The sequence below is a fragment of the Physeter macrocephalus genome, chromosome 8 (genome assembly GCF_002837175.3).
Source record: "Physeter macrocephalus isolate SW-GA chromosome 8, ASM283717v5, whole genome shotgun sequence".
In the NCBI taxonomy this organism is placed as follows: Eukaryota; Metazoa; Chordata; class Mammalia; order Artiodactyla; family Physeteridae; genus Physeter; species Physeter macrocephalus.
The window spans coordinates 12285089-12308985 of NC_041221.1; the positions used below are offsets into that span (position 1 = coordinate 12285089).

Genomic DNA, 23897 nt, shown 5'->3' on the forward strand with positions numbered 1-23897 from the left:
GGGCCTCTCACTGCTGTGGCCTCTCCCGCTGAGGAGCACAGGCTCCGGACGCACAGGCCCAGCGGCCGTGGCTCACGGGTCCAGCCGCTCCGCGGCACGTGGGATCCTCCCGGACCGGGGCACGAACCCGTATCCCCTGCATCGGCAGGCGGACTCCCAACCACCGCGCCACCGGGGAAGCCCTCGGCTGGGGTTTCTGTCGAACCTTCTGTTTGGGGGACCTGGGGCCTCTGCCCTCCTTCTTGGGGGCAGCTTCATTGAGTAAGCACTTACCAGGGATCAAAGCATCCGCTCCTCCCTGGGGCTGAAGGCAGGCACCAGCCTGGGGCTTGGCAGAACCAGGCCAGTGGCAGCTATCTTCTGTCCCGGGACGCTGAGTTGGAGAAAAAAGCGACTTGCCAAACTGTCAGTAACTGGGAAAGGTCTAGGGGTCGGCCCTTCTTGCAAGCTAGTAAGTTAGCCTGTTGCATGGGTGCTGGCAGAGGACACGAGATGCCTGGGTCAGAGACAAAGGACTCCCTCACTCACAGCACGGCAGGAAGCACAAGCATCTCGTTGGCGCCAGGTCCCCTGCTGGCCCCCAAGTCCCACGGGGGCGACGCAGAGGGAACCCGGTGGGTGACGCACGTGCAGTCCATCTGCATCACAGCTGAGGACCCCCGCGCAAACCTGCCGAAGCCTTTGCTCCAGAAAGAGACGTTATCTTTACCACATCAGACGCTGAACACATCTGCTCTGTGCTCTGGACGGGGCCATCCTCTCTCTCTCCCAAGGCTGTTCATCACAGAAACGTCTGGGAAAGATATTCTGGAACAAGAGGGCAGTTCGGGCTTCTACTTGCAGGATGTGTGGATAGGGGAGGGACCTAAGGAGGTTTGCCTCTCAATGTTCACTGGCAGAGAAGGGTTGGTTTTTGAACTTTCCTGGAGAATTCTCCCTTGTTTCTAGCAGGAATTTGCCTGTGGGTACAGGAATGGTGTAGGAGGAATGCGGGCGAGGCTTGGGTCTCCTTGCTCCGGCACAGGTGGCCCTGATCACCTGGCTGTGCCTGTGTTTCCTGGGGATACAGCTCAGTGGTGGGGGGGGCGGGCAGCTCCGAAGAGCCACGGGATTTCTCCATCGGTCCATCCAGCCGTCTCTCTCACACACACATTACCTTCGCGCCGGTTTCCAGGGCACCCAGAGCGGGCCGTGCAGCTGGGGCTGCAGGACGGAGGTCCGACTGTCGTGGTCTCCGAGTCCTTACCAAGACCGACCAGGCCCGGCCCACCGTCCCAGGGCTGCAGTGAGCTGGGGGGTAACTCTGCTGTCCCCAGAGGAGGGTGGCTGGGCGCCTCCTCTTGGTCGTGACGAGGACACGTGGATTCTGTGCACCCTGCCCGTGTCACACCCGGGGCCCCGCTGACTGGCTTTGAAGACTTTGATGGAAAAGTCTGCTGCGTCTGAGCAACTGTTGCCTCTTCTGGGCCAGGTTGCAAGCTCCTTTCCGCCGGCGCTTTCTGACTTGTACCGAAGAGGGAAGCTGAGGATGCAGGTGGTGTCTCTCCGGGCCGGCAGCGTGGCGGTGCGGCTGAGACTGACGGCGCGGGACCCCGAGTTCCCGGTGGGCGTGTCCACGCTGTCGCCCCTGCTCCCGCCTCTGTGGGCGAGCACCGCGTTCCAGGTGGACCCGCGGGGGACGCTCGTGCGAGGTGGGTCCTCCTCCCCGTGCCAGGCTGCGCCGCCCCGATGCCCTCCAAAGTCCGGGCTGCGTTCCTTCTGATCAACATTCCCTTTGCTCCAAACGATAAAGCAGGTGAAATTTGAGTCCTTCTTCTGTGTCCTTCCATGGGAACTGGGGCCTAGGGCTGCCGCCCTGAAACAGAGAGCCCACCTGTGTCCCACACCTCCCACTCCTGATGGGAGAAGCACCTCGGAGCTCAGGGACGCTTATGCCCTTGGATGGTGTTTCTCAGCTGCCACCAGAACCCCGGGCGGAACCGGGCTGGAGGGTCCACGAGGGGCGCAAGGACGGGAGCTTACCGTGTCTGCATCGGGGCCCCGCACAGCCTGGCTGCTGTGCGCCTTGTTAACATGGAGATCTGTTTCATTAGCCCAAAGGCTTGTAATTTTACTCGGTGATACAGGAAGTCACAGATTAGGGAAGAGGGGGGAGAGATGGAGAAACAGAGAGAGGCGGGGAGAGGGGCTTTGGGGGCAGGGAGGGCAGTGAGAGAGAGAGAGAGAGAGAGAGATGGGGAGAGAGGGGGAGACAGAGTCAGAGATAAGACAGAGACAGAGACACCAAGAGACAGAGAGAGGGAGAGACGCAGGGGATGCAGAGGGGGCAGTGAGAGGCAGAGAGAGACAGACATAGAGGGACAGAGGCAGTGAGCTGTCACGTCAGGATGGTTTTGCTGTCAAAGCAGGGATGACGTTCCCTCGTGCAGTGAGGGCACCGCAGTGTCTACATCAAAGAGCCTGCTTGTTGGGGCTCAATCTATGGAAGGCGCAACCCCCCAGTGGAGCAGGTCCCAGAGTGAGCGCCGTCAACTCCTTTGAGCTCCGTCACCCGCCAGCTTGCTGTCCCAAGCTCCCCCAACCCACGAATGCAGGGAAGCGGCCGCGCGAGTGTCACACCTGAAGTCACACCTGGGAAACACCTGCCTGCTGAGCCTGGGGTCCCTCTGTCATCACCCCCTCGGGGATGGAGATGACGGCGGCCCTCTGCACCTGGTGGGCCCGCCTGCCTGGGTTCAGGGGGTAAGTGCTGGGCAGACGCGGGCAGCCTGTGGCTGGGTCCTCGGCCTGCACCCCCAGGGCCCACCTGAGGCAGATCTGAGCCGTCTTCTGGAGATCCAGCCCTAACCTCGAGATGCTTCCCAGCCTCATCTCCTGGCACCAGGGCTTAGGTTATTCCAGAGCTTTGTCAAGTGATGCTGTGTGTTGAATGGTGGCCCCCAAAGATAAGAACACACCTAACTTCAGACGTGACCGTATTTGGATGGAGGGTCTTTGCAGATGAAATTAAGGATCTGAGATCATCCTGGATCAGGGCGGGTCCAAAGTCCAATGACAGTGCCCTTAGAAGAGACAGAAAAGGAGATGACCCAGGGACCGCGGAGGAGACCCCGTGAAGATGCAGGCAGAGGCGGGAGTGATGCAGCCACAGGCCGAGGAGACCCAAGGGCCACCGGAAGCCGGAAGAGGCAAGAAGGACCCTCCCCGAAAGCCCCAGAGGGTGCCCAGCCCTGCCAACACCTTGATTTTAGACTTTGGCGTCTAGAACTGTGAGAGAATGAATTCTGTTTTAAGCCAGCTTGAGAGCTTGTGACCGTTTGTGATGGCGGCCTCAGCAAACTCATACAAAGGAAGAAGAGGTGCCCTGCATTGCTAATATCCCAGGGTTTATCATTCTGAAGGTCCCCCCCCACCCCCCCGCCACGAAGTTCTGGAAGTATCCTTGGAAGTTGGGAGCCCCGAGCAGGCTCTCACCTTGCAGCATCCCTGAAAAACAGTAGGCTGTTTGTTTAACATTTCGGAGCGGAGGGCCACGGTGGGAGGGTCTCCCAGGGCCGTGAGGAGGCCTCGGCTGTTTACTGGCGGACGAGACGGCTCTGCCCCGCACAGAGTCCCCTGATCCAGAGCCCGAGGGGCAGCCCCCGGGCCGCAACCCTCCCCCGGGGACGCCCAAACCGAAGTCCCCCGCCTTCCCCGCCGGCCCAGAGCCCCCAGCCCTGCAGGCACAGCCGGGGAACTGGAGAAGCACATTCATTGCTGTTCTGCAAAAGTTCGACAAACCGCAGCGCAGAAAGCTCCTTTCCTCAGCGATGCCCACAGAAGTGGTGGTGTTGGCGCTGTTGAGCTTCCCCGGCTCATCTGGGCGCTCTCGCTTCCATGAATTAACGTGTCCCAGCAGCGTGGCGGTCATGTTGTCATGACCTCACCTTCTCCCCGAGGCCCGTACCGACCCCACCCGGGTCCCTGGGTGGCCGCGTGTCCTGGGCTTCCTCCAGGGGGGCCGTGCCCCGCGCGGGGAGGCCCAGTGCTGAGTAGCATCCCGGTCCTCCGGCCCTGCTCCCATCGCCCGGCGGGAGGGGGCCTCAGGGGACAGGCTGGACTCCAGCGCTGCCCCTCCGTCGCTGTGGGTGCCTGTACCAGGCACGTCGCCTCCTGGGCTCCAGTGTGCTCCGCTGAGAGACAGGAAGGTGGGCCCATCCCCCCTGCCTGCAGGTGTGGGGTTAGCGGGGTGCCCGGCGCACGTCTGACAGTGCCGCCCGCATTTCGGTTGAACTCTTCTCTAGGATGCCCTCTCGTGTCTCGGGTGAGCTCCCAGGCCCGGAAGGCCCCGCAGTGCCCCCGAGCCCGCACCAGTCCTTCCGTCCGTCCGTCCTCCCTTCCCCTCGCTCCTCTGGGATCTCCCACCCCCGCCCCTCCCCTGCCTTAAAATCTGCTCAGGAAGGGCCGTCCCGCTCATTTGCTCCAAGTGCAGACAAGCCACGGGGCCTCCACGTGCATCTGCGTGGCCCCTCCGTGCCTTAAAGCTCCGTGCAGACGCCAGCCAAACGAGGCCTGATGGCGGCACTGGTCTGTGTGAGGGGTTCCCCTGGGGTCACCGCAGTACGGGGGGGCAGCGCCCTCTCTTGTGATCTCAGGACTGGCCTAGCCATGCTCCCCGAAGCTTCCAGTCGGCCGCGCACCCCTGACAGCATCATAGACACAGTGGACCTTCCTGTCGCCTCTGTGGGCTGCGGGACACGGAGCATATGGGCAGGGGAGCCTGGCCCCAGGACCGCCACCGTCCGCCTGGCCTGCTGGGGTGGGCTTGCTTTCTCCAGACTCGGTGGCGCTGCCTTTGGTCCAGCCTCTGTTCCTGCCGCCGTGAGAACCCACCTTCCTCCTTGAGTGAGAATCTGACTCTGGCCCCCAGGAAGGGCTGAGGGCTCTGGCCAGGCTTCACTTCTGAAGGCCACCTGGGCCCCACAGACAGTTTGGGGCCTCCCGAGGAGGCTGCCTTGTCAGGGACGGGGCGGCTTATCCTCGGGCCTCCCTGCCTCATTCCTGGGGCTTTACTTGTGCCAGGAGTGCTGGCTCTGTCACCGCTGCCCCCTCCTCCGGGAAGTGGGCTACATCCTCGTCCCAGCCTCAGGGCCGGCAGCTGCAGAGAGGAGGTCCTGCACCTACTTGCCCACGTCCTCGTCTGGCGGCCCAGGAGGCGCAAAGGCTGCCTGGCAGCTCTCACAGCTCGCAGACCCGCCTTCCGCTCTGAACCCAAGAACTGCCAGGCCTCGGGCTTTTATACAAGACAAAACAGAGTTGTGTGCATCTTACTCAGACTAACCCCTGAGCCACGTGCTGGCGGAGCGAAGGGGCTGGGGAATCACCTCCCCAGGATAACTTCCAGGGCTCTGCGGCTTGAGCTCAGGTCTCCACGGGGGCTTCCGCTCTCCTCGTGGCCCTGCTGCCTGGAGGGCCTGGCTCCAGCCCCGGCCTTAAGCCCCCAGCACTTTCGAGCCACCTGGAGGTCAGGCTGCGCTCCAGGGGGATCTGGGTCGGGGTGTAACTGTTGCATCAGCTGATGAGTCTGCTGGTCTCGGGGGAGCTGCTTCTGTGAAGATCACATGAAGCAAAACTGCAAACCACAAAACGGGCCTCTGAGCGCTCGGTGGCAGAGTTTTCTCTGCACAAAACCGGACGCGTGCCTTATCTTGACTTGAAGCCCAGCCAAGTCCGGGCTTCGCTGGGTCCTGAGCCTGGCTCGGGGACCCCGCCTGCAGCTCTCGGGAAGCCTGGTAGCCACCCCTCAAGGGTAACCTCACCCCGGCGAGGCACCCAGGCTCCCCAGCTGGCAGATGCGACTCTGTTAAGAGCCACCTGCTCTCCTGGGCGGGGATGGGACAGGCAGTGACCCGTAGAGCCGGACCTGGGCTGAAGGATGGATTTCTAGAGCTGTGGGAAGACAGCTCCCCGACCCCCGGCTCCTGCCAGCCTGAAATACAGCTTGAGTATTGACTTCTTACGGGTTTATTTTTATTTATTTATTTTTTATTGGAGTAGAGTTGATGTACATGTTGTGTTAGTTTCAGGGGTACAACAAGGTGAATCAGTTATACATATACACATACCCACTGTTTTATTAGATTCTTTTCCCATACAGGTCATTGCAGAGCATTGAGTAGAGTTCCCTGTGCTGTACAGTAGGTCCTCATTAGCTATCTCTTTTATGTGTAGTGGTGTGTATATGTCAATCCCAATCTCCCAATTTATCTCTCTCCTCTCCCCGCCAGTAACCATAAGATTGTTTTCTACATCTGTGACTCTATTTCTGTTTTGTGAATAAGTTCAAGTTCAGAGGCCGAGAAAGGACGGTGGCAGGGGAGGGTTTGGGGGAATTTATAGGGCTGGGGGGCTCACTGAGGCTTCCTTGCCCAGGTCAGAAGGGTCAGGGCTTCCCAAGGGCACAGGGCTTTGGGGTCTCTCACAGTCATTTCCCAGACTCGGGGAGGACGTATTTACAGCCGTCCTATCTGTGTCTTGGAAAGTTCATATCGTACTAACTGGACGCCTCCTGGCTCAGTTACTTTTCTGTTTCTTTCTTGAGACACTAAGTATGAGGAGATGTTGGCACATCAGAGGGAAGAGAAAGCACCTTATGAGCAAAGAATAAACAAGAGGGGAATATAGTCACACCTGTGGGTGCTGATACCTCCGCAGGAGTCCCAGCGTTCCCTCACCTCTGCCCCCAGATCAGCCAGCGGCGGAGGTGAGCAAGGGCCGGCTTTTGGTTCGTCGCCTTGGCCCAAACAGGAGCTTCAGGGAGGGCTCTGTGCAGGGAACCCCACCGCCAGCCCCGGGTGCTGGATGCCAAAGGCTTCACTGACGCCCTGCTCCGTCCCCCTGGTCCTTCGCTGCAAACACAGTCAGCAACTTCTTGCTCAGCTATAAAAAGAAACGAAATGGAGTTATTTGTAGTGAGGTGGATGGACCTAGAGTCTGTCATACAGAGTGAAGTAAGTCAGAGAGAGAAAAACAAATACCGTATGCTAACACATATATGTGGAATCTAAGGAAAAAAAAATGTCATGAAGAGACTAGGGGTAGGATGGGAATAAAGACGCAGGCGTAGAGAAAGGACTTGAGGACACGGGGAGGGGGAAGGGTAAGCTGGGACGAAGTGAGAGACTGGCATGGACATATATACACGACCAAACGTAAAACAGACAGCTAGTGGGAAGCAGCCGCATGGCACGGGGAGATCCGCTACGTGCTCTGTGACCACCTAGAGGGGTGGGATAGGGAGGGTGAGAGGGAGACGCCAGAGGGAGGGGATAGGGGGACATATGTATACGTATAACTGATCCACTTTGTTATACAGCAGAAACTAACACACCCTCGTAAAGCTGTTATACTCCACGGTCAGCGAGAAGTTGCCACCATCGCGCTCCGCTTGAGCAGCCTCTGGCTGTTTTCTCACCGCTCGTGTCCTGTCTCTTTCCCGCCCACAGACTGGGACGAGTGCGCGGACAGCCTGGAGAACGACTGCTCGCCGGCCGCCCAGTGCATCAACCTCGAGGGCTCGTACACCTGCCGGTGCCGGACGGCCAGGGACGCCCACCCCTCCAGGCCGGGCCGGGCCTGTGACGGTGCGCCCCGTCCCCAAGCCCCCAGCTCTGGGCTGAGCCCCCTCCCTGAGGACCTGGGGTGGAGCAGGGTTGGCTTCCCTCAGGCAGGGTGGGCGCAGTGCCCGGGACCCACCATACTGTTAGGGACCCATGAGAATGATTTAATTGCTTTTAAAATCAAAAGAAAAAAATAATCTAATAACAGTAAACATCAATTACGAATCTAGTCTTTATACCAGTGCGGTTTTAAAGTATGATTTTAAATTATTTTTATGAATGAAAGGGTCAGAGAAAGTCATGATGAAACCCCTGGGGGCAGGGGTCCCTCCCTGAGTGGACTGGACCCCAAGATGGCGTAGGAGCCCAGGTGAGCATGGAGAAGGCCTTGGTGTGGGGTCTCTGAGCCCCATTCTTGGCATGTCTCTGCCCCAATGTTTTTGGGGGCCAGTTCTGATCAGCTTGTTGGGGCCACCTGGAGTGCTGAGTTCAGAAGCAGGAGGAGGTCATATACAGACTTAAAATGCTGTGATCGACTAGCAATGTCTGCTCCGGACACAGGGTGGGCAGCATAGGTGCTCAGCTACCTGTTTGCCATCCCTGCAAAGGCTTTCTGGCTGGAGGAAGCAGCAGAGAAAGGTTCCCTGGGAGAAAGCCTCTAGTCCTTCACTACTGTGTATATTGTCCCGCTTCCTAAGACCCACACAGCTTCTCTTCTCCCATCCTTTTTCTTATACCTGTGTCGCCCAGCAAGCTGATAAGAGTGACCAGAACCTAGCCCCACACTGAGCACACATTTGGGGGAAATTATCCCAATTTCCCAAAGGCCCGTGGATCCATGATCCATCTGAGGCCTGCAAGAACCAAGCCTTGCATTTATGTCCTGGTTCTGCAGCCTCCCAGGTGGACCCCCTAATCTCGGGGTCACGGCATCCTCACCGATCAAATGGAGAGGCCCCATGGCCTTCCGAGAGAGCTCCTGGGAGCCCACAAACATGGGCCGGGTCAAACGTTCTTGACCGCCCGCGGGGATAGCCTGTGCCCCCTCTTAAGGTCACCTGGGGGGGCTCTTGACCAGAGTAGACCAGACGCCCCGTCTGAGAGAGGATGTGTCTCGGCAGGTGACGCGGTGAGCCCCACGGGTGGTGCGCCGTCTCCGGTGACAGGCGAAACAGCCCCAGGTCCCAGCACAGAAACAACAGCCCTCGGCCTGGAGACCCCCACCTTGTCCCCCAGCCCTGGATACCCGTGGCGCGCCACCGCAGCAGGCCAGGCCTGGACCCCGGGGCTCCCACCCGGGAGAGGGGTCAGCGGCATGCTCGGTCACGGCAGGAACAGCACTGGGCAAGCCGTGGAGGAGGAGGCCGGCGTGGCCCCAGGCCTGGGGGCCAGCCCGTGGACGGCCAGCAGGGTGGCTGGCACCACCTTCTCCTCCCGGGCTCCTGGGCCAACCCACAGCTCCCCTCTTGGGGCCATGGAAAGCCCACCAGACTCCCCCGGATGGTTGCCCTTGCCCCCAAACTCCACCACGGAGCCGCTCTTCCGGCCCGCTCCTACCCAGGGCCCCACGGACCACCACGAGTGGCACGCCAGCCTCCCCACGAGGGACACGCCGCCAGTACCTCTGGACCCCGCGTGGCCACAAAACTCAGACCCTGGACCCTCCGGCTCCCCAGACCTGCCCTCGGCCACCACGCCTGCATCTCTGAAGACCCCAGCCTGCGGTGAGTGGCAGGAAGGGTGCGTCCCAGGGGCCGTGTGGAGCTGCTGGTGTGTGAGCTCCCTTTGGCAAAGGCTCGCGCGGTCGTCCAGTCCAGGGCAGTCCAGCAGCGCTGGGTGGGGCGAACCCAGTGCCGTGCAGCTCTGTCCCCTGGCGGTCAGCTTCCGGTCTAGTAAGGGTGAGAACTCGGTCTCCCCACTTTCTCTCCAGCCCGGCCCTCCCCCTTCCTAAGCCTCCCGGTTGCCAGCCGCTGGAGCAGGAGGCTGGGCATGTGTTGCATTAAGTGCACTGAGCACGGGGCGCATCCCCCCAGCAGGGCTGGGCCCCCAACCTTTCTGTATCTCCCCAGAAGTTCTGCACCGCCAAGCCTGCTGCAGCTCCCCCAGCAGCTCTGGACCCTCCCGGCCGTACTGACCCCCAGCAGTTCCACATTACCCATTACTTGTAGAGGCTTGAGCCATCACCAAGACCCCTGGGTGATAGCCCAGGAGACAGGCAGCCACTCTGTGCAGGGAACGGGCCTGGCCCTGAGACTCCCACGGAGGGAGGTGGCCTTGGCATCCCTGTGCGAGCTCACTGGGCTAGCCTGGCCCTGGATTGCATCCAGCTGTAAAATGCAGCTCCGTTGACGCACTTCCTCTGCTGCACAGGGCTAGATCCAAAACTAAACTCTTAAGCCCACGTAAATCGCCCAAGTCCCCTGTGGGAATGGTCTGTAGCCAGCAAAGCCCACCATGCTGATTCCTTGGGAAGTCTGCCCAGGGGTTGAGGGCGGCAGCCGCTCTGGAGGAGCCGCCCAGAACCTGCTCAAGAAAACCTTGTTTCCAGAGGTCCCGGGACCTCAGGGGTGGACACAGAGCAAACCTAAGGGGCAGGGGTGCCGGCCCTGGGAGCCCAGGGCTCAGGGGCTGTCCGGGGACTCTGCATCCACATGTGCAGCTGGCAGCTGGGGGACTTGACCCCCCTGGGCTGGCCTCCCCTGAGGGGGGATCGCTTCTCCTTCCTGTCTCCTGGGAACGCTGGACTGATTTTAATCAGGGCGCTTATATTCCACTTCTCAGCTCCCATACCCATCAGAAGGGTCACCGTCTCCAATGTGACCAGCACGGGCTTTCACGTGGCATGGGCGGCGGATCTCACCCCGCGCCCCACTTTCCAGCTCACCCTGATTTCTGCGCGGACCCCCACCGTGCACCTGGAGAGCCGGAACGCAAGCCTGACACTGTCTGGCCTAGAGCCTGGCGTTTTGTACCTGGTGGAGATCGTGGCCAAAGCATGTGGAAAAGAAAGTGCCAGAGCCCACCTGAAAGTGAGGACAGGTAACAGTCTTCAGAAACGCTTTTGCCGTTGGTTCTTAAAAGGAGGAGAAAAGGCATGAAGAAGATTTTTGGTGGGTTAAGGTTTAAAATAGCTGCAATGAGGCTTCCCTGGTGGCGCAGTGGTTGAGGGTCCGCCGGCCGTTGCAGGGGACACGGGTTCGCGCCCCGGTCCGGGAGGATCCCACATGCCGCGGAGCGGCTGGGCCCGTGAGCCACGGCCGCTCCACAGCGGGAGAGGCCACAACAGTAAGAGGCCCGCGTACCGCAAAAAAAAAAAAAAAAAAAAAAAAAAATAGCTGCATGAACTTGTGGATGTTGGGATTCCGTTTTCCTCTCAGTGTAGGAATGTCTGGCTCACTTCATACTCAGCTGGTGTTCAAAGGCCACGCAGGAGGGGGCTTATTTCAGGGACAGGTGGTGGACAAAGACGCTGCTTTGCAAAGCGCTCCAGACTCTGCAGAGGTTGCAGACGCTCGCTCATCTGTGTCGTGTCCTCATGGGTACGTGGCAGGGAAATGGGTGCAGTGCTGGTCTATCCATTTCCTGTGACCATCCTCACTCCTAACAGACCTGGACTTGGCTTTCAGGAAGGATGATGATGGGCAGATCTGTGAGTGCCCCCCTCCCCGCCCACCGAGCCTGGGGCTGCAGAGTAAAAGGGAGGGGAGTAGAACTGAGCAAGTCAAACAGAGACTCTGATGAGGTGGAACTGATCCTTGTCGATAGTTACATATTCGGATAAAATTCCTCTTTTCTCCTCATTAGAATTTGTCATCCACATATCTTCTTGAATGTCCAGCTTACCTGAGCAGCCAAGGGCAGACCTGATATTGCAGATTAGTCCTCAAATCTTGGGCAACTGTCTAGGAGCTGATAACAGTGCTCTTCGAGATGGGGTGCACATCCCTTGGGAGTTGCCTAAGGTGACCCATTGGGGGATGCCTAAGTCATAAACGTTTACAACTTCTTTTCACATGCTTGAAAATACGAATTAGCTGTGAACTGGGAAATTAGAGAGGAGATGTGGGTGATGAAGGCAAGTGCAAGTTCATGGCAAGCTGGAGAAGTGGAGGTCGCTGCTGGCCGGACGGTCAGGCAGGGCAGCCCCGGAGGAGAGCTGGTGCCGGGCTTTCGTGTACATCCGCCATCTGAAGGTCTCCCCCGTGCTTGGAGGGAGGGGGGGCCCGCGCGTCTGTGTGACCCCAGCCTGAGACGGGTCGACCTCCGCTCTCACCTGTGCACCTTCCCGCTCCTGATGGCTTTTAGGTCAGGTCACACTCTCCAGTTGTTGCCATCCTCTCTCCAGGCAGGCAGGAGAGAGACGCAGGGGCTGAGCGGGTCCCGCGGCCTCCGGAAGGGTCTCCCTCTGCGCCCAGCCTCTGCCCCGTCGTCCTCTGGAGCTGGGGGCTGTGTCTGTGCGTACCAGGCGCTGTCACTTCTTTACGGAGTGCAAATCAGCCTCAGTTTGATGTTCTTCCTGGCCAACGTAAAAATACTATTATTAAGATAGAGATGATAATCTTGCTACCTGATGCCATTGCAAACGTGTTTATTCTCCATCCTGCAGCGGCCCAGAAGCTCAGTGGAAAAGTCAGAATAGCAAATGTCAAGTATTTAGAATCCTTCCGCAACGCAAGCAGCAAGGAGTACCAGGCCTTCCTAGAGCTATTCCTTAGGACGGTAAGTTGGTGGAACCGGTCCTTATTTTCTCTTGGGACGTGAAGGAGGGAGGCGGTAGCATCCTAGCGGCAGCCAAATGGGACCCAGACCTGAAGGTGCCATAGACTTCTCGTTTCCGAAGGGAGCTGGGACTTCCAGCTCTGGTGCGGTGCCTTTGTGTCCTGGATCTGCCATTAAACAGACACATCAGCAGGTGGGAGACACACCTTTTCCTCTGCTGCATCCTTACGTCACATTGTTTCCTGTTCAGTGCAACTTCTTTATTGATGCGGGACCCGGTAGAGCAGAAAGCCTGCCCCGGCCTTAAAAAGAAAAAAATTTAAAAATTGAGATCTATTTCACATACCGTAAAACTCACGCTTTTAAAGTGCACGATTCAGTGGTTTAGACTGTATTTGCAGAATTGTGCAACCATCACCGCCAGCTAATTCCAGAAAGTTTTCATCCTCTCAGAAAGAAACCCATTAGCTCGTCATCTGCCCTTCTCTCTGCCCCTGGAACCAGATATGTGCTTTCTGTCTCTATGGACTTGCCTGTCCTGGGTATTTCATAGAAATGGAATCATGCAATATGTGACTTTTGTGTCTGGCTTATTTCACTGAGTATAATGTCTTCAAGGTTCATCCATGTTGTACCAACATCAGAACTTCATTCCTTTTTTATGGCTGGATAGTAGTCCACTGTATGGACAGACCACATTCTCTTTATCCATGATCCACTGATGAACATTTGGGTTACTTCCACTTTTTGGCTATTGTGAATAATGCCACTATGATCTGACCTTAAAAAAACTCTTTTTCCTACTCTTCCATGCATGCCCTCCGCCAGCCCACTGGCATTCTTTGGGATGGTATATTGTTACAATTTAGTTAGAGGAGCAATCTCAATATTCTTTTTGCTGGTGGTTAGATTACCCTTTGATGAATAGAGAATGCACTTGTCATGATCTTGTTTGCACAGAGGACGTCTCATACATTTTAGCTTTTCCTTGCTCTGGGGGTTTAAGACACAGACTAGAGAGAGCTCGGCAGCGCCACCTATTGGTGGAGTCCTAACACGGTGGCGCCTTAGCAATGCCGGTGGCCGCGCTGTTTGGTGATTCCGTTCAATCCCATCAGCGTTCCCGATAAAAGTCACGCTGCCTCCAGGAACTGTCATACTGGGACTCCTCTGGATCTGGGATCCTGCTTGATTTATTCTGAGGTCCCCAGCTTCTGGCCCAGTGTGTGGATTCAAGAGCGGTTGATGGTTTGATTCATATGTATATCAAATCCTCCTTAGGTTAAAAGATAGTTACACATCACATTAAACAACAATCACTGAAATCAGTTCACATAGCTCTGGTGGTCACATGAGGCAGCTTCACTGCTACCCCAAGTTCCTTGATTAATCTCTCCTTTTTAAAGCTTTTCATCTTTTGCCTATTTAGGGGGACAGTTTTTGTCTGTCTAGAGTTTCAGGATAGCAAATAATTATGCAACTTAACACCTACGTAGGACATTAGGACACATTTTGGGAGGTTGTGGGTTAATGTGTCACTTTGTTCTTTGTCAGTTCCTAGCAAGGGGCCTGGAACTTCGCTGTGAGACTGGCTTGAGATGCAGATAAAAGTGATTTTAATCCAAGACTCTGGCAGATCCCTCTCTCTGGAAATCCCAGAGAGAAAGAGAGACAGAGAGAGAGAGAAGACCAACTCTTCCAGTGATAAAGGTGGCAGCCATGTGACTGCAGGCGGCTCTGGGGTCTCCTGGGCATCTGCACCCTCTGATGGGTGACAACAGACTTGCTCACACTGTCTGTCCCAAGGCTGGGAATCCACGAGCCTGTGCCTTGAACCTCATGCAGTTCAGATGCAGACCAGGTTTTCTCTGTGAGGGCAAACCGTGGAGGTGGGCTCTTCCACAGCACATTTGCATTATATGCACAACTTAAAGCTCATTACAAGATTGCGTACCTTTCTGGGCATTTTGGCCATGATGGGCTAGAATGGAATAATATGGCGTATGATGTAGGATTCCTTCCAAACTGATGGAATAATGAACAAGGCTTTTAGAGGCAGAGGCTACCTGTCCCACTAGGATGCTCACGGGGAAGCAGTTTTCGGACAGGCAGCAGGAAGAAAGGAAGGGGAAATGTTCTGCAGTGTGCGGGTTACAGGCGCTGTCCTGGAAAAAGTGGAGTGGGAGAGCTGGTGTCCCTCCCTAGGACCACTTGCTCAGCCCTGCCCTCCGGGGCTCTGAGCTCAGAGCAGCGGATCCTAAATGCCGCTGTGAGCCCCCTACCAAGTTACAAGCCCCGCAGGGTGGGGCTTTGGCGCTTAGCCCCATGTTGACCGGCTGGCTCTGGTCGGGGGACAGGGCTCCGTGTCTCAGACCCCACCGGCATTCGTGCCGGGCCTGGGGGCTCGGCAGAACTGACCTGTGGCCTTGACACCTTTCCCAAGGCCAGCGCTGCTGCTGGCTGCAGACCCCACAGGAGCCACCTTAGGACGAGGACCCCGTTTCCTCTCTCAGCGCGCGGTTCTTCTCACCAGACCTGTTTCTCTAAAGGTGCGGAGTTCCTTGCCAGCCTCCATGCTTCAGCACCTGGACACAGGTGGGGTGCAGGTGGAAGTGACCCGCGTCTCCAGCGGCAGCGTCGTGGTGGAGTTCAACTTGCTGGTCATCGCAGACGTGGATGTCCGGGAGGTGTCTGCCACGTTCCTGGCCGCCTTTCAGAATGCCTCTCTGCTGGAGGGGGTCGGAGGTGACCCCTTCATAGTGGGTAGGCAGAGGCTGGACCCCGATGGAGGCTCACTCTGCAAGGAGAGGCAGTGAAATCCTAGCCACTGGCTTTGTTTCTGAAAGATGTGCCTCCTCTTGAGGGCTTCCCTGCATTAGACGAAAATGTGAAACAGATAGGACCCTCATCTCTCTTATTGCTCCTATGGTTTTTTTTTTAAAAAAAGGTTTAAGGGTTGAAAAAATCTTCGGGTGAACCTGCAAAGATTCCCAGGGATGCTGCATCCTTTCTGCAGGCTGCATCCTGCCCCTCCCTCCTTCGCTGCTCTTCCACGGGCTGAGGGCAGACAGGTCCCTCTCTGCTGTCAGACTTCCTCCTAAGAACAGTTTCCAAGGAGATCCTAGGAAAAATAATTGAAAAGAAAAGCAGGGAGAAAAGGCAATTTAGAGTCTCTTCTCATACTGTATTAGTCAGCTGGAGTTGTAACAAAATGCCACGACGGAAACAACAGACATTTATTTTCTCACAGTTCTAGAGGCTGGGAGTCCAAGATCAAGGTGCCGGCTGATTTTGGTGAGGGCCTGCTCCTGACGTGTAGGCGGCCACCCTCCTGCTGTGTCCTCACATGGCCTTTCCTCTGTGTGTGTAGAGGGGGAGCGCTCTGCTGTCTCTTTTTATAAGGACATCAGTCCTATCGGATCACGGCCCCTCCCTAACGACCTCAGTTAACCTTAATTATCTCCTAAAGGGCCCATCTGTAAATGCAGTCACACTGGGGGTCAAGGCCTCAACACACAGATTTTGAGGACACACAGTTCAGACCCTAGCACATAGCATGCCTGCGAATAAGCGATAAAAGGCTTATAGTTATATGTATGGATAAAATCAAAGACAATGCAGATGAATATTTTTCTGATCTTTGGAATGAGAAGGGTTAAGCCTGCAGAGGAAAAGCCTGGACTACTGACTCTATAGAAAGTTAAAGCTCTCATGTCAAACAAAACAGTCACCATTGTAAAGCAAGCAGCGAACCAAAGAGTAATTTCAACAATCTGAGGAAGAATTATATCCTAAATAAAGAGCAATCACACCCATTGGTAATGAAATACTAAGAACCCAATAGACACAGGCACAAAAGACCCAAATAGACCATAAGTGAAAGATGACTCCCACGCGACTAACAAAGATGGAAGAATCAAAGGCATTCCCATTAAAATGAGTTACTCTTTTTGCCCATCTACAAGGAATTTTTTTTTTTTTTAAAGATAATCCTGATAGCGAAGCAGCCCCTGCACACAGCGCTGGGAGAATAGGATTTGCTCACGCTTCCTGATATTTGTCAAGAGCTTTAAAAATGTTTCATCCACTTTGTTTTTTTTGTTTTTTTTTTTTTTTACTTTGTTTTTTTGTTTTTTTTTATTTTTAGTGGAGTACAGTTGATGTACAATGTTGTGTTAGTTTCTGCTGTACAGCAAAGTGAATCAGTTATACATATATACTTATCCACTCTTTTTTAGATTCTTTTCCCATGTAGGTCATCACAGAGTATTGAGTAGAGTTCTCTGTGCTAGACAGCAGGTCCTTATTAGTTACCTATTTTATATCTAGTAGTGTGTATATGTCAGTCCCAATCTCCCAATTTATCCCTTCCTCACCCCCTGGGAAACCGTAAGTTTGTTTTTTACATCTGTGACTCTCTTTCTGTTTTGTAAATAAGTTCACTTGTACCAATTTTTTAGATTCCACCGATAAGCTATATCATAAGATATTTGTCTTCCTTCCTTCATGTTTTATCCTGCTTATTGCACGTAGCACATGTATCATAGCACTTATAAGACTCCACCCTAAGGAAACAGAACTCAGTGTGGGCTATAGTTTACATGCAAAGACATTCATCTCAGTGTTTCTTTAAAAGCAGAAGATTGGAAATAACCCACAGTCCCGTAATAGGGAAGATAGTAAGTCAATTTGGGTAATCCATGCCATGGACTGTCAGGCAATTATTAAAAATGAGGTTTGCTGAGATAGAAAATATTCCTGACCCAAGGAAATGGGATGGAAGCAGGACTCACATTTGTGTATAAAACGTGATCTTAGCTGCACTGCAGTCTGCCTTTCAAAAGGCTGGAAAGGAATACACCAACATGCAAACATTTACACCTGGGAGGTGGCCTCACGGAGGGATTTTATGTTCTTTGCTAATCTGTCCTGGTTTTTATCCATTTTCTGCAGTAAAGCTGCATTATGGTCCAGAAGGTAAGTAATTGAGCTTAGAGATGAAAGCAAGTGTGTGCCGGGGTCCCTCTGTCTGATACCAGGGTCCAGGTGGGGCCCGTTGGTCTCCTGGTCTCCAGGGAGCTGAGGGGATGCTGAGCTGCCTGCACCCTCCCCCCCCATCCGCCCCCACCCTCCTCCTTCCAGAACAGCCCCTGCAGACTTCCTGCCACCCGCCTCCCACCCCCGTCCCCGGCAGAAAATCGGGGTACCGCCCTGTCTCCCGAACCCTGCAGAACTGGCCATCTTTGCTATCATTGGATCATTTTAACCCTGGTTCCCGAGATGCAGGCTGCCTGTAAACAGTGGGCAGAGCCACGATGCTGAGGCCTCCTGTGAGGGTTTCCTGTCTTGTTTCCTAAACGCCGCAGATTACGACGAGTGTGAGCGCGGGGAGGACGACTGCGCCCCGGGCTCCTCCTGCCGCAACAGCCTGGGCTCCTTCACCTGCAGCTGCGAGGGAGGCGCCCCCGGCCTCCCCGTGGAGTATTCTGGAAGACCCTGCCAAGGTAGTAGTCTCAGGATCCCTTGTCCGGAACACGCTCAGATAGTCTGTCCTTTGAAGGACATTCATCCCCAAAGTGCTTCTTTTCTAAACGAGATTGGCGTATTTTTATGTCTTGGGCAAGTTTCCATGTGTGTGCACACGTGCAAGCATGCATATGTGCACACGTGCATGTGTGTACACATGTGTGCAGTGTGCACAGTGCACATGTGCATACACACGTGCACAGTGCCTTTGTGCTCACGTGCATGTGTGCACACAGGTGCAATCCCTATGTGCACAGTGCATGTGTGTAGGTACGTGTGCACAGTGCATGTGTGCGCACGTGTGCAATGCCTATGTGCACAGTGCATGTGTGTATGTACGTGTGCACCGTGCATGTGTGCGCACGTGTGCAATGCCTATGTGCACAGTGCATGTGTGTAGGTACGTGTGCACCGTGCACGTGTGAGCATGTGTGCAATGCCTATGTGCACAGTGCATGTGTGTATATACATGTGCACGTGTGCATGTGTGTACACGTGTGCCATGCCTATGTGCACACTGCATGTGTGTATGTACGTGTGCACAGTGCATATGTGCACACGTGTGCAACGCCTATATGCACAGCACATGTGTGTATGTACGTATGCACCGTGCATGTGTGCGCACGTGTGCAATGCCTATGTGCACAGTGCATGTGTGTAGGTACGTGTGCACCGTGCACGTGTGTGCATGTGTGCAATGCCTATGTGCACAGTGCATGTGTGTATATACATGTGCACGTGTGCATGTGTGCACACGCGTGCCATGCCTATGTGCACACTGCATGTGTGTATGTACGTGTGCACAGTGCATATGTGCACACGTGTGCAACGCCTATGTGCACAGCACATGTGTGTATGTACGTATGCACCGTGCATGTGTGCGCATGTGTGCAATGCCTATGTGCACAGCACACGTGCGTATGTACGTGTGCGTGTGTGCACACGTGTGTGCATGTGTGTGTGTGCAAGTGTGCACATGCCTGTGCCACCCCATCCTTCCACATCCCTCCAGCCTCTGGGTGGTGCCTCATCTCCGAGTGCTTCTTCTGATGCCCTTGATGAGAAAATACACACATCAACTCGGGTGCGTCCTCTCAGATGCTAAAAGATGATCTTGCAAAACATACAGCCTGTGTGACAAATGACACATGACATGGAAGCGTTTCTACTCAGACCCACTGTCCACGCAGCACTTTTCCCATTAAATGGGGCGTGCGTGGATTCACTCTTGACCCTGAGATGGCCCCTGCCATCCAGGGATCTGCGGTCAAGTAGAGGAGACATGTTTCTAGGAGTGAACACAGTGTCTGAAGGAATATGGAATATGCTCTACTTGAGGCAGAAGCAGGAGGCCCCGAGGAGACTAAGTTGTTTCAGTCCCGTGAGTATGGTCATGGAAGGCTTCCTGGAAGAGGTGTCTTCGAGCTAGTCTTAAAGGATGGCTCAGACGGCACCAGCAGAGAGGGCTGCGGTGGGGCAGGGTGTGGTGGGTGGGTGCAACAGTAAGAACAGAGCTGTTGAAGGCGGGCATGGTCCAGGCACACAGTGTGGGCTGGCTGCAGCGTGGTGCCTACAGGACATGAGTGGGAGAGAGGGGGAGCACCCCGCCCAGCGAGGCCGGGTGAGGCCGGTTGAGGCCGGTTGAGAAGGCTGTGAACGCCACGAGCAGGGGTTTGGACTGCATCCTGGCGCCGGGGAGCCAGGTGAGCAGCACCTTGAGATGAGAGGGCGGGTGCCGGGGCGGCAGGCGGCAGAGCCAGGCTGTAGAGGAGGCTCAGGGAGGGCTGAGGTGTGCCCTGGCTCTGCCCTCCGAGGGTGGTGGGTGGATGCTCTTACAGAGCCTCGTGTTCTTCTAGAGGTCGAAACCCAGCGTGCTTTAGGGAAGCAGGAAGCTGGCGTAGGAGCAAGGGTTGCAAGGACGCAGAGAGTAAACTTCATTAACCCAGTTTAGAGATAAGACTCAGGGGCCCCCAGGGGTGATGGCTGATCCCAAGCCCATGGGTTCAGCACACGCCCAGTGTCAGCCTGGGAGAGTCTGGGAGTGCAGGGGACCCCTCAGTTCCCAAGCCACGGGGGCCACGGTGAACCAGGGCAGGTCCAGCTGCTTGGGCTGGCAGGAACACGAAACACGCATGTGTGTGGCCCTACTGGCATGTGCGACCCCGGTGTGTGCTGCTGCAGGGTGCGGAGTGGTCCGTCTGCTGTCTGCCCCCTGCCCCGCCCCTGCCCTGTGCCACGTCGCTGGCCAGGCTCACATGGCTGTCCCGAAGCACAGACCCACCCTATGCCTTTGTCTCCTCGTGCCTTGCAGGCGACTCTCCTGGCAACACACCCCAGGGCCCCGGCCCAGAGCAGCCCCCTACCCCAGCAGGACCTGGGGCTGCCTCTGTGCAGGGCGCCCGCCCGTCCCTCCAGGGCCTGTCCCCGCGGCTGAACCTGACCGGGGCCGCCAGGGTGCTCTGTGAGATCGAGAAGGTGGCCATCGCCATCCAGAAGCGCTTCCTGCAGCAGGAGTCCATCCCTGAATCCTCCCTGTACCTGGGACACCCGTCCTGCAATGTCAGTGACCACAACAGCACGCACGTGATCCTGGTGGCCGCGTGGGGCGAGTGCGGAACCGTCGTGCAGAGTGTGAGGCCGGGCTCAGAGCCACCACGGGGCGCGTGGAGGGGGCTCCGGGAGTCTGGGTCTCCACCCGGGGAGGGTCCGCGTGTGGCCTGGGGGGCCGGGAAGACCCTGCACCCCGAGGCCTCCGACTCTATGTGCGACTCTGCCTCTCCAAGGGCCTCGATGGCACGGGGTGGGCAAGGGACCCTCACCCTCAGAGGCTCTGGCTGGAGCCCTGGGTGAGCTCCCGCGTGGGGCAGGTAGGCCGGGCACTGGATGGGCTGGGCTTGCTGATGACCCCAGGTCAAGGGCACAGAGAGGCGACATCGCGGGCTGAAAGGCTCAGAGCTGGCGAGGGCTTCAGTGGGAAGGGCCCTGGGGAGGGGAGGCAGGGGAGACACCATGGGAGACTGCTCTCAGAAGAGACCCGGGGAGGGCAGGCAGGGGACACGGGGCACGGGGGCAAAGGCAGCTCCAAGGTACCGGCCTGCCTGGCGGCCAGACCGGGGCGAGGGCTGGCCAGGCAGCTGGAAGGCCACGCGCACCTGTGGGCCCGGCTGGCCGCCCTCAGGCGTGATTCCACCTTCCCCTTGACGGGAGTGGGGTGGCCCTCAGACCCACACACGGGGCCGCTGGGTTGACGGACCAACTGGGGCGTTTCCAGTGACCACAGCCTTCGTCAGTCCCCCTTCAACCCCTCCAGCCAGCACAGCTGAAAAATAACCAGGGTTTGGCTTCTCTTTCTTAAAGATTCCTAAGACTCTCACCTGGAGGTGGGCGCACGGAGAGGGGGCCATGGTGGGAGGTGCGGAGTGCGGGGGGCCGCAGCTTCTGGGCGACCTCAGTTCTGAGCCAGAGTCTGCACACAAGCTGACAGGGGGTGGGTGCAGGTGTGGGCAGAGCTGCCGCTGTGGTTCTCAGGTCCACGTTGGTGCAGACCTACAGACCTCAAGTGAAAGATGCTAGGAAATAAGACACTCCTGCCCGCCCTGCTCAGGTGCGACGGGCTGGCCAGGCTGCCCAGGCTGCCCTCGGGGGGAGTCAGCACCTCCTACACCGAGGCACAGACACAAGGCTGCAGGCGTCGGCTCTCCCACTTGCTTGTTTTTCCGAGCTAGACAAACACCTGGTTGAGCAATTGAATTCAGTAAAATTCAGGGTCCTTTCAGAGCGGAGGGAAATTCACCTCTTATGAGTCATCCAGGCCCTGGAAACCACAGGAGCTCTTCTGTGTTTTGAAATTTGTCAAAAACTAAGATTCCCCCTGGAGACTTACTTATACAAATAAAACAGATTACCTACGGTTAGCAGGTTCTTCCTCCGTTTTGGGGGGAAGGGGGTTAAATTTTATTGACCTCCTTGTTTTCAAAAAAAGTTAAATTTAAGGTCTCACCTCTCAGTTGGATATACCGTATTCAGACGGTTTAGAGTATGACTAGGAAGAGAGAAATTAGCCCGTGCCCCAAAGATTCACGAAGTACAGAGTCATCTTCATAAAAACGTGTAAAATTCTTGTGAACATAGCAGGGGACTGTCCAGGTTTTCTGAGGCATTTTTCAAAGTGAGTCAAGGCACATAATGTCCACCACTGGGAGGACACATGTTCTAAACTTGGTGCCTCTAATACAGCCCATCCGAGATGTGGCTTCATGGCTATTGTAAAACTAAATGTGCTGAATGAGGGTCTGCTTCCGAGCTGAAGAAACCACAGGACCTGTAAACATCATGCAGATAATTAAAAATATGAGATACAAACACAAGCACTTTATTTTAAAAAGCAAACAAAGAAGACAGCGTCAATTCAAAAGTGTTTCAGTGTTTCCATTTTGGATCGTTCAGTTAAGAACCTGTACAGCTTTGTTCCCAGAAGCTAATGCATCAGGAGTCTCTACCAAGGAAAATGAATTCTAAAAATTATTATGACTTTCAATCATTCTAATTTCAGCATTTGTATAAAAACTTAGAGAGACTAATAATATCCAAGAGCTAAAGATTCTTTTTTAAAAAGTTTTAATTTTATTGAGATGTAATTGACATACAGACTGTATAGGTTTCAGGTGTACAGCGTGATGATTTGACTTACATACCTCATGAAATGATTATTACAGTTTAAATGAACATCTGTCATCTCATAGAGATACAAAATTAAAGAAATAGAAAAAAAATTTTTCCTTGGGGTAAGAACTCTGAGGGTTTACCCTCTTCACCACTTTCATATGTAAAGTACACCCGTGCTAATTATATTTATCATGTTGTACATGACATCCCTCGTACTTCTTTATCTTGTAACTGGAAGTTTGTACCTTTTGACCACCTTCATCCAATTCCCCCTCCCTCACTCCCTCCTCTGGTGACCACAAATCCGACCTCTTTTTCTGTGGGTTTGTTTGTTTTTGAAGTATAATTGACCTGCAACACTGTGTTAGTTCCTGTTACCGCAACATGGTGATTCATGTTTCTATGCATTTCAAAGCTTTGTAGTATAGTCTAAAGCCAGGAAGTGTGATACTTCCAGCTTTGTTCTTCTTTCTAAAGATTGTTTTGGCTAAATAGACCTCAAATGAGGTCTTTTGTGTTTCCATACCAATTTTAGAATTTTTTTGTTCTAGTTCTGTGGAAAATGCCATTGGTATTTTGATGAGGATTGCACTGAATCTGTAGATTGCTCTGGGTAGCATGGCCATTTTAGCAATATTAATTCTTCCAATCCATTAATACAGTATATCTGTCCATCTATTTGTGTTGTCTTCAGTTTCTTTCATCAGAGTGTCTTAGAGTTTTCTGAGTACAAGCCTCTCTAACTCCTTAGTTAGATTTATTCCTAGGTATTTTATTTTTTTGATGTGATTGTAAATAAGATTCTTTTCTCTTTCTGATAGTTTGTTGTTAGTGTACAGACATGCAACAGATTTCTATATATTAATTTTGTTTCTGCAACTTTACCAAATTAACTGATGAGTTTTTTTGGTGGTGTCTTTAGGATTTTCTATGTATGGTATCATGTCATCTTCAAACAGTGACAGTTGTTTTTGTTTGTTTGTTTTAATGAGAGCCCTGGGTCACACAGCTGTCTTCTTGCTATAACCTCACATGGCAGAAGGGACAAGGGAGGTCTCTGGGGTCTCTTTTGTAAGGGCACTAATCACCCCCAAAGGCCCTACCTCCAAATACTGTCACACTGGGAATTAGGTCTCAACAGACAGGTTTTATGGGGACACAAACATTGGGTCAACCCGGCAGGAAGCTCGTAGGACAAAACAGCCATTCCTTTATATGTCCTCATCCTTTTCGCCCTGAAGCAGGCTGCCCCGGGAAGGGCATGATCTCAGGTGAGGCTGACCCTGAGGCAGCTGACAGTTGGAGACCATCTGCTGACCACGCTGCTCACAGCTGGGCAGCAAGTCTTTCCTTGAAGAGGGATCTGAATGGGACACCTCTGTGTCTGCC

At 54.8% G+C, this 23897-nt stretch overlaps 1 protein-coding gene across 1 annotated transcript in view; it reads left to right on the forward strand.

Annotated features, from left to right (window-relative positions):
- The window catches only part of UMODL1 (uromodulin like 1), a 60263-nt gene that overhangs the window by 26528 nt on the left and 9838 nt on the right, over positions 1-23897 (forward strand). The window contains exons 11-19 of the mRNA XM_028493170.1: positions 1472-1691; positions 7485-7622; positions 8720-8961; positions 9109-9322; positions 10380-10637; positions 12205-12317; positions 14867-15080; positions 17684-17821; positions 20155-20474. Coding sequence (XP_028348971.1) covers positions 1472-1691; positions 7485-7622; positions 8720-8961; positions 9109-9322; positions 10380-10637; positions 12205-12317; positions 14867-15080; positions 17684-17821; positions 20155-20474 — 1857 coding nt within the window. The remainder of the gene's footprint in view (positions 1-1471; positions 1692-7484; positions 7623-8719; positions 8962-9108; positions 9323-10379; positions 10638-12204; positions 12318-14866; positions 15081-17683; positions 17822-20154; positions 20475-23897) is intronic.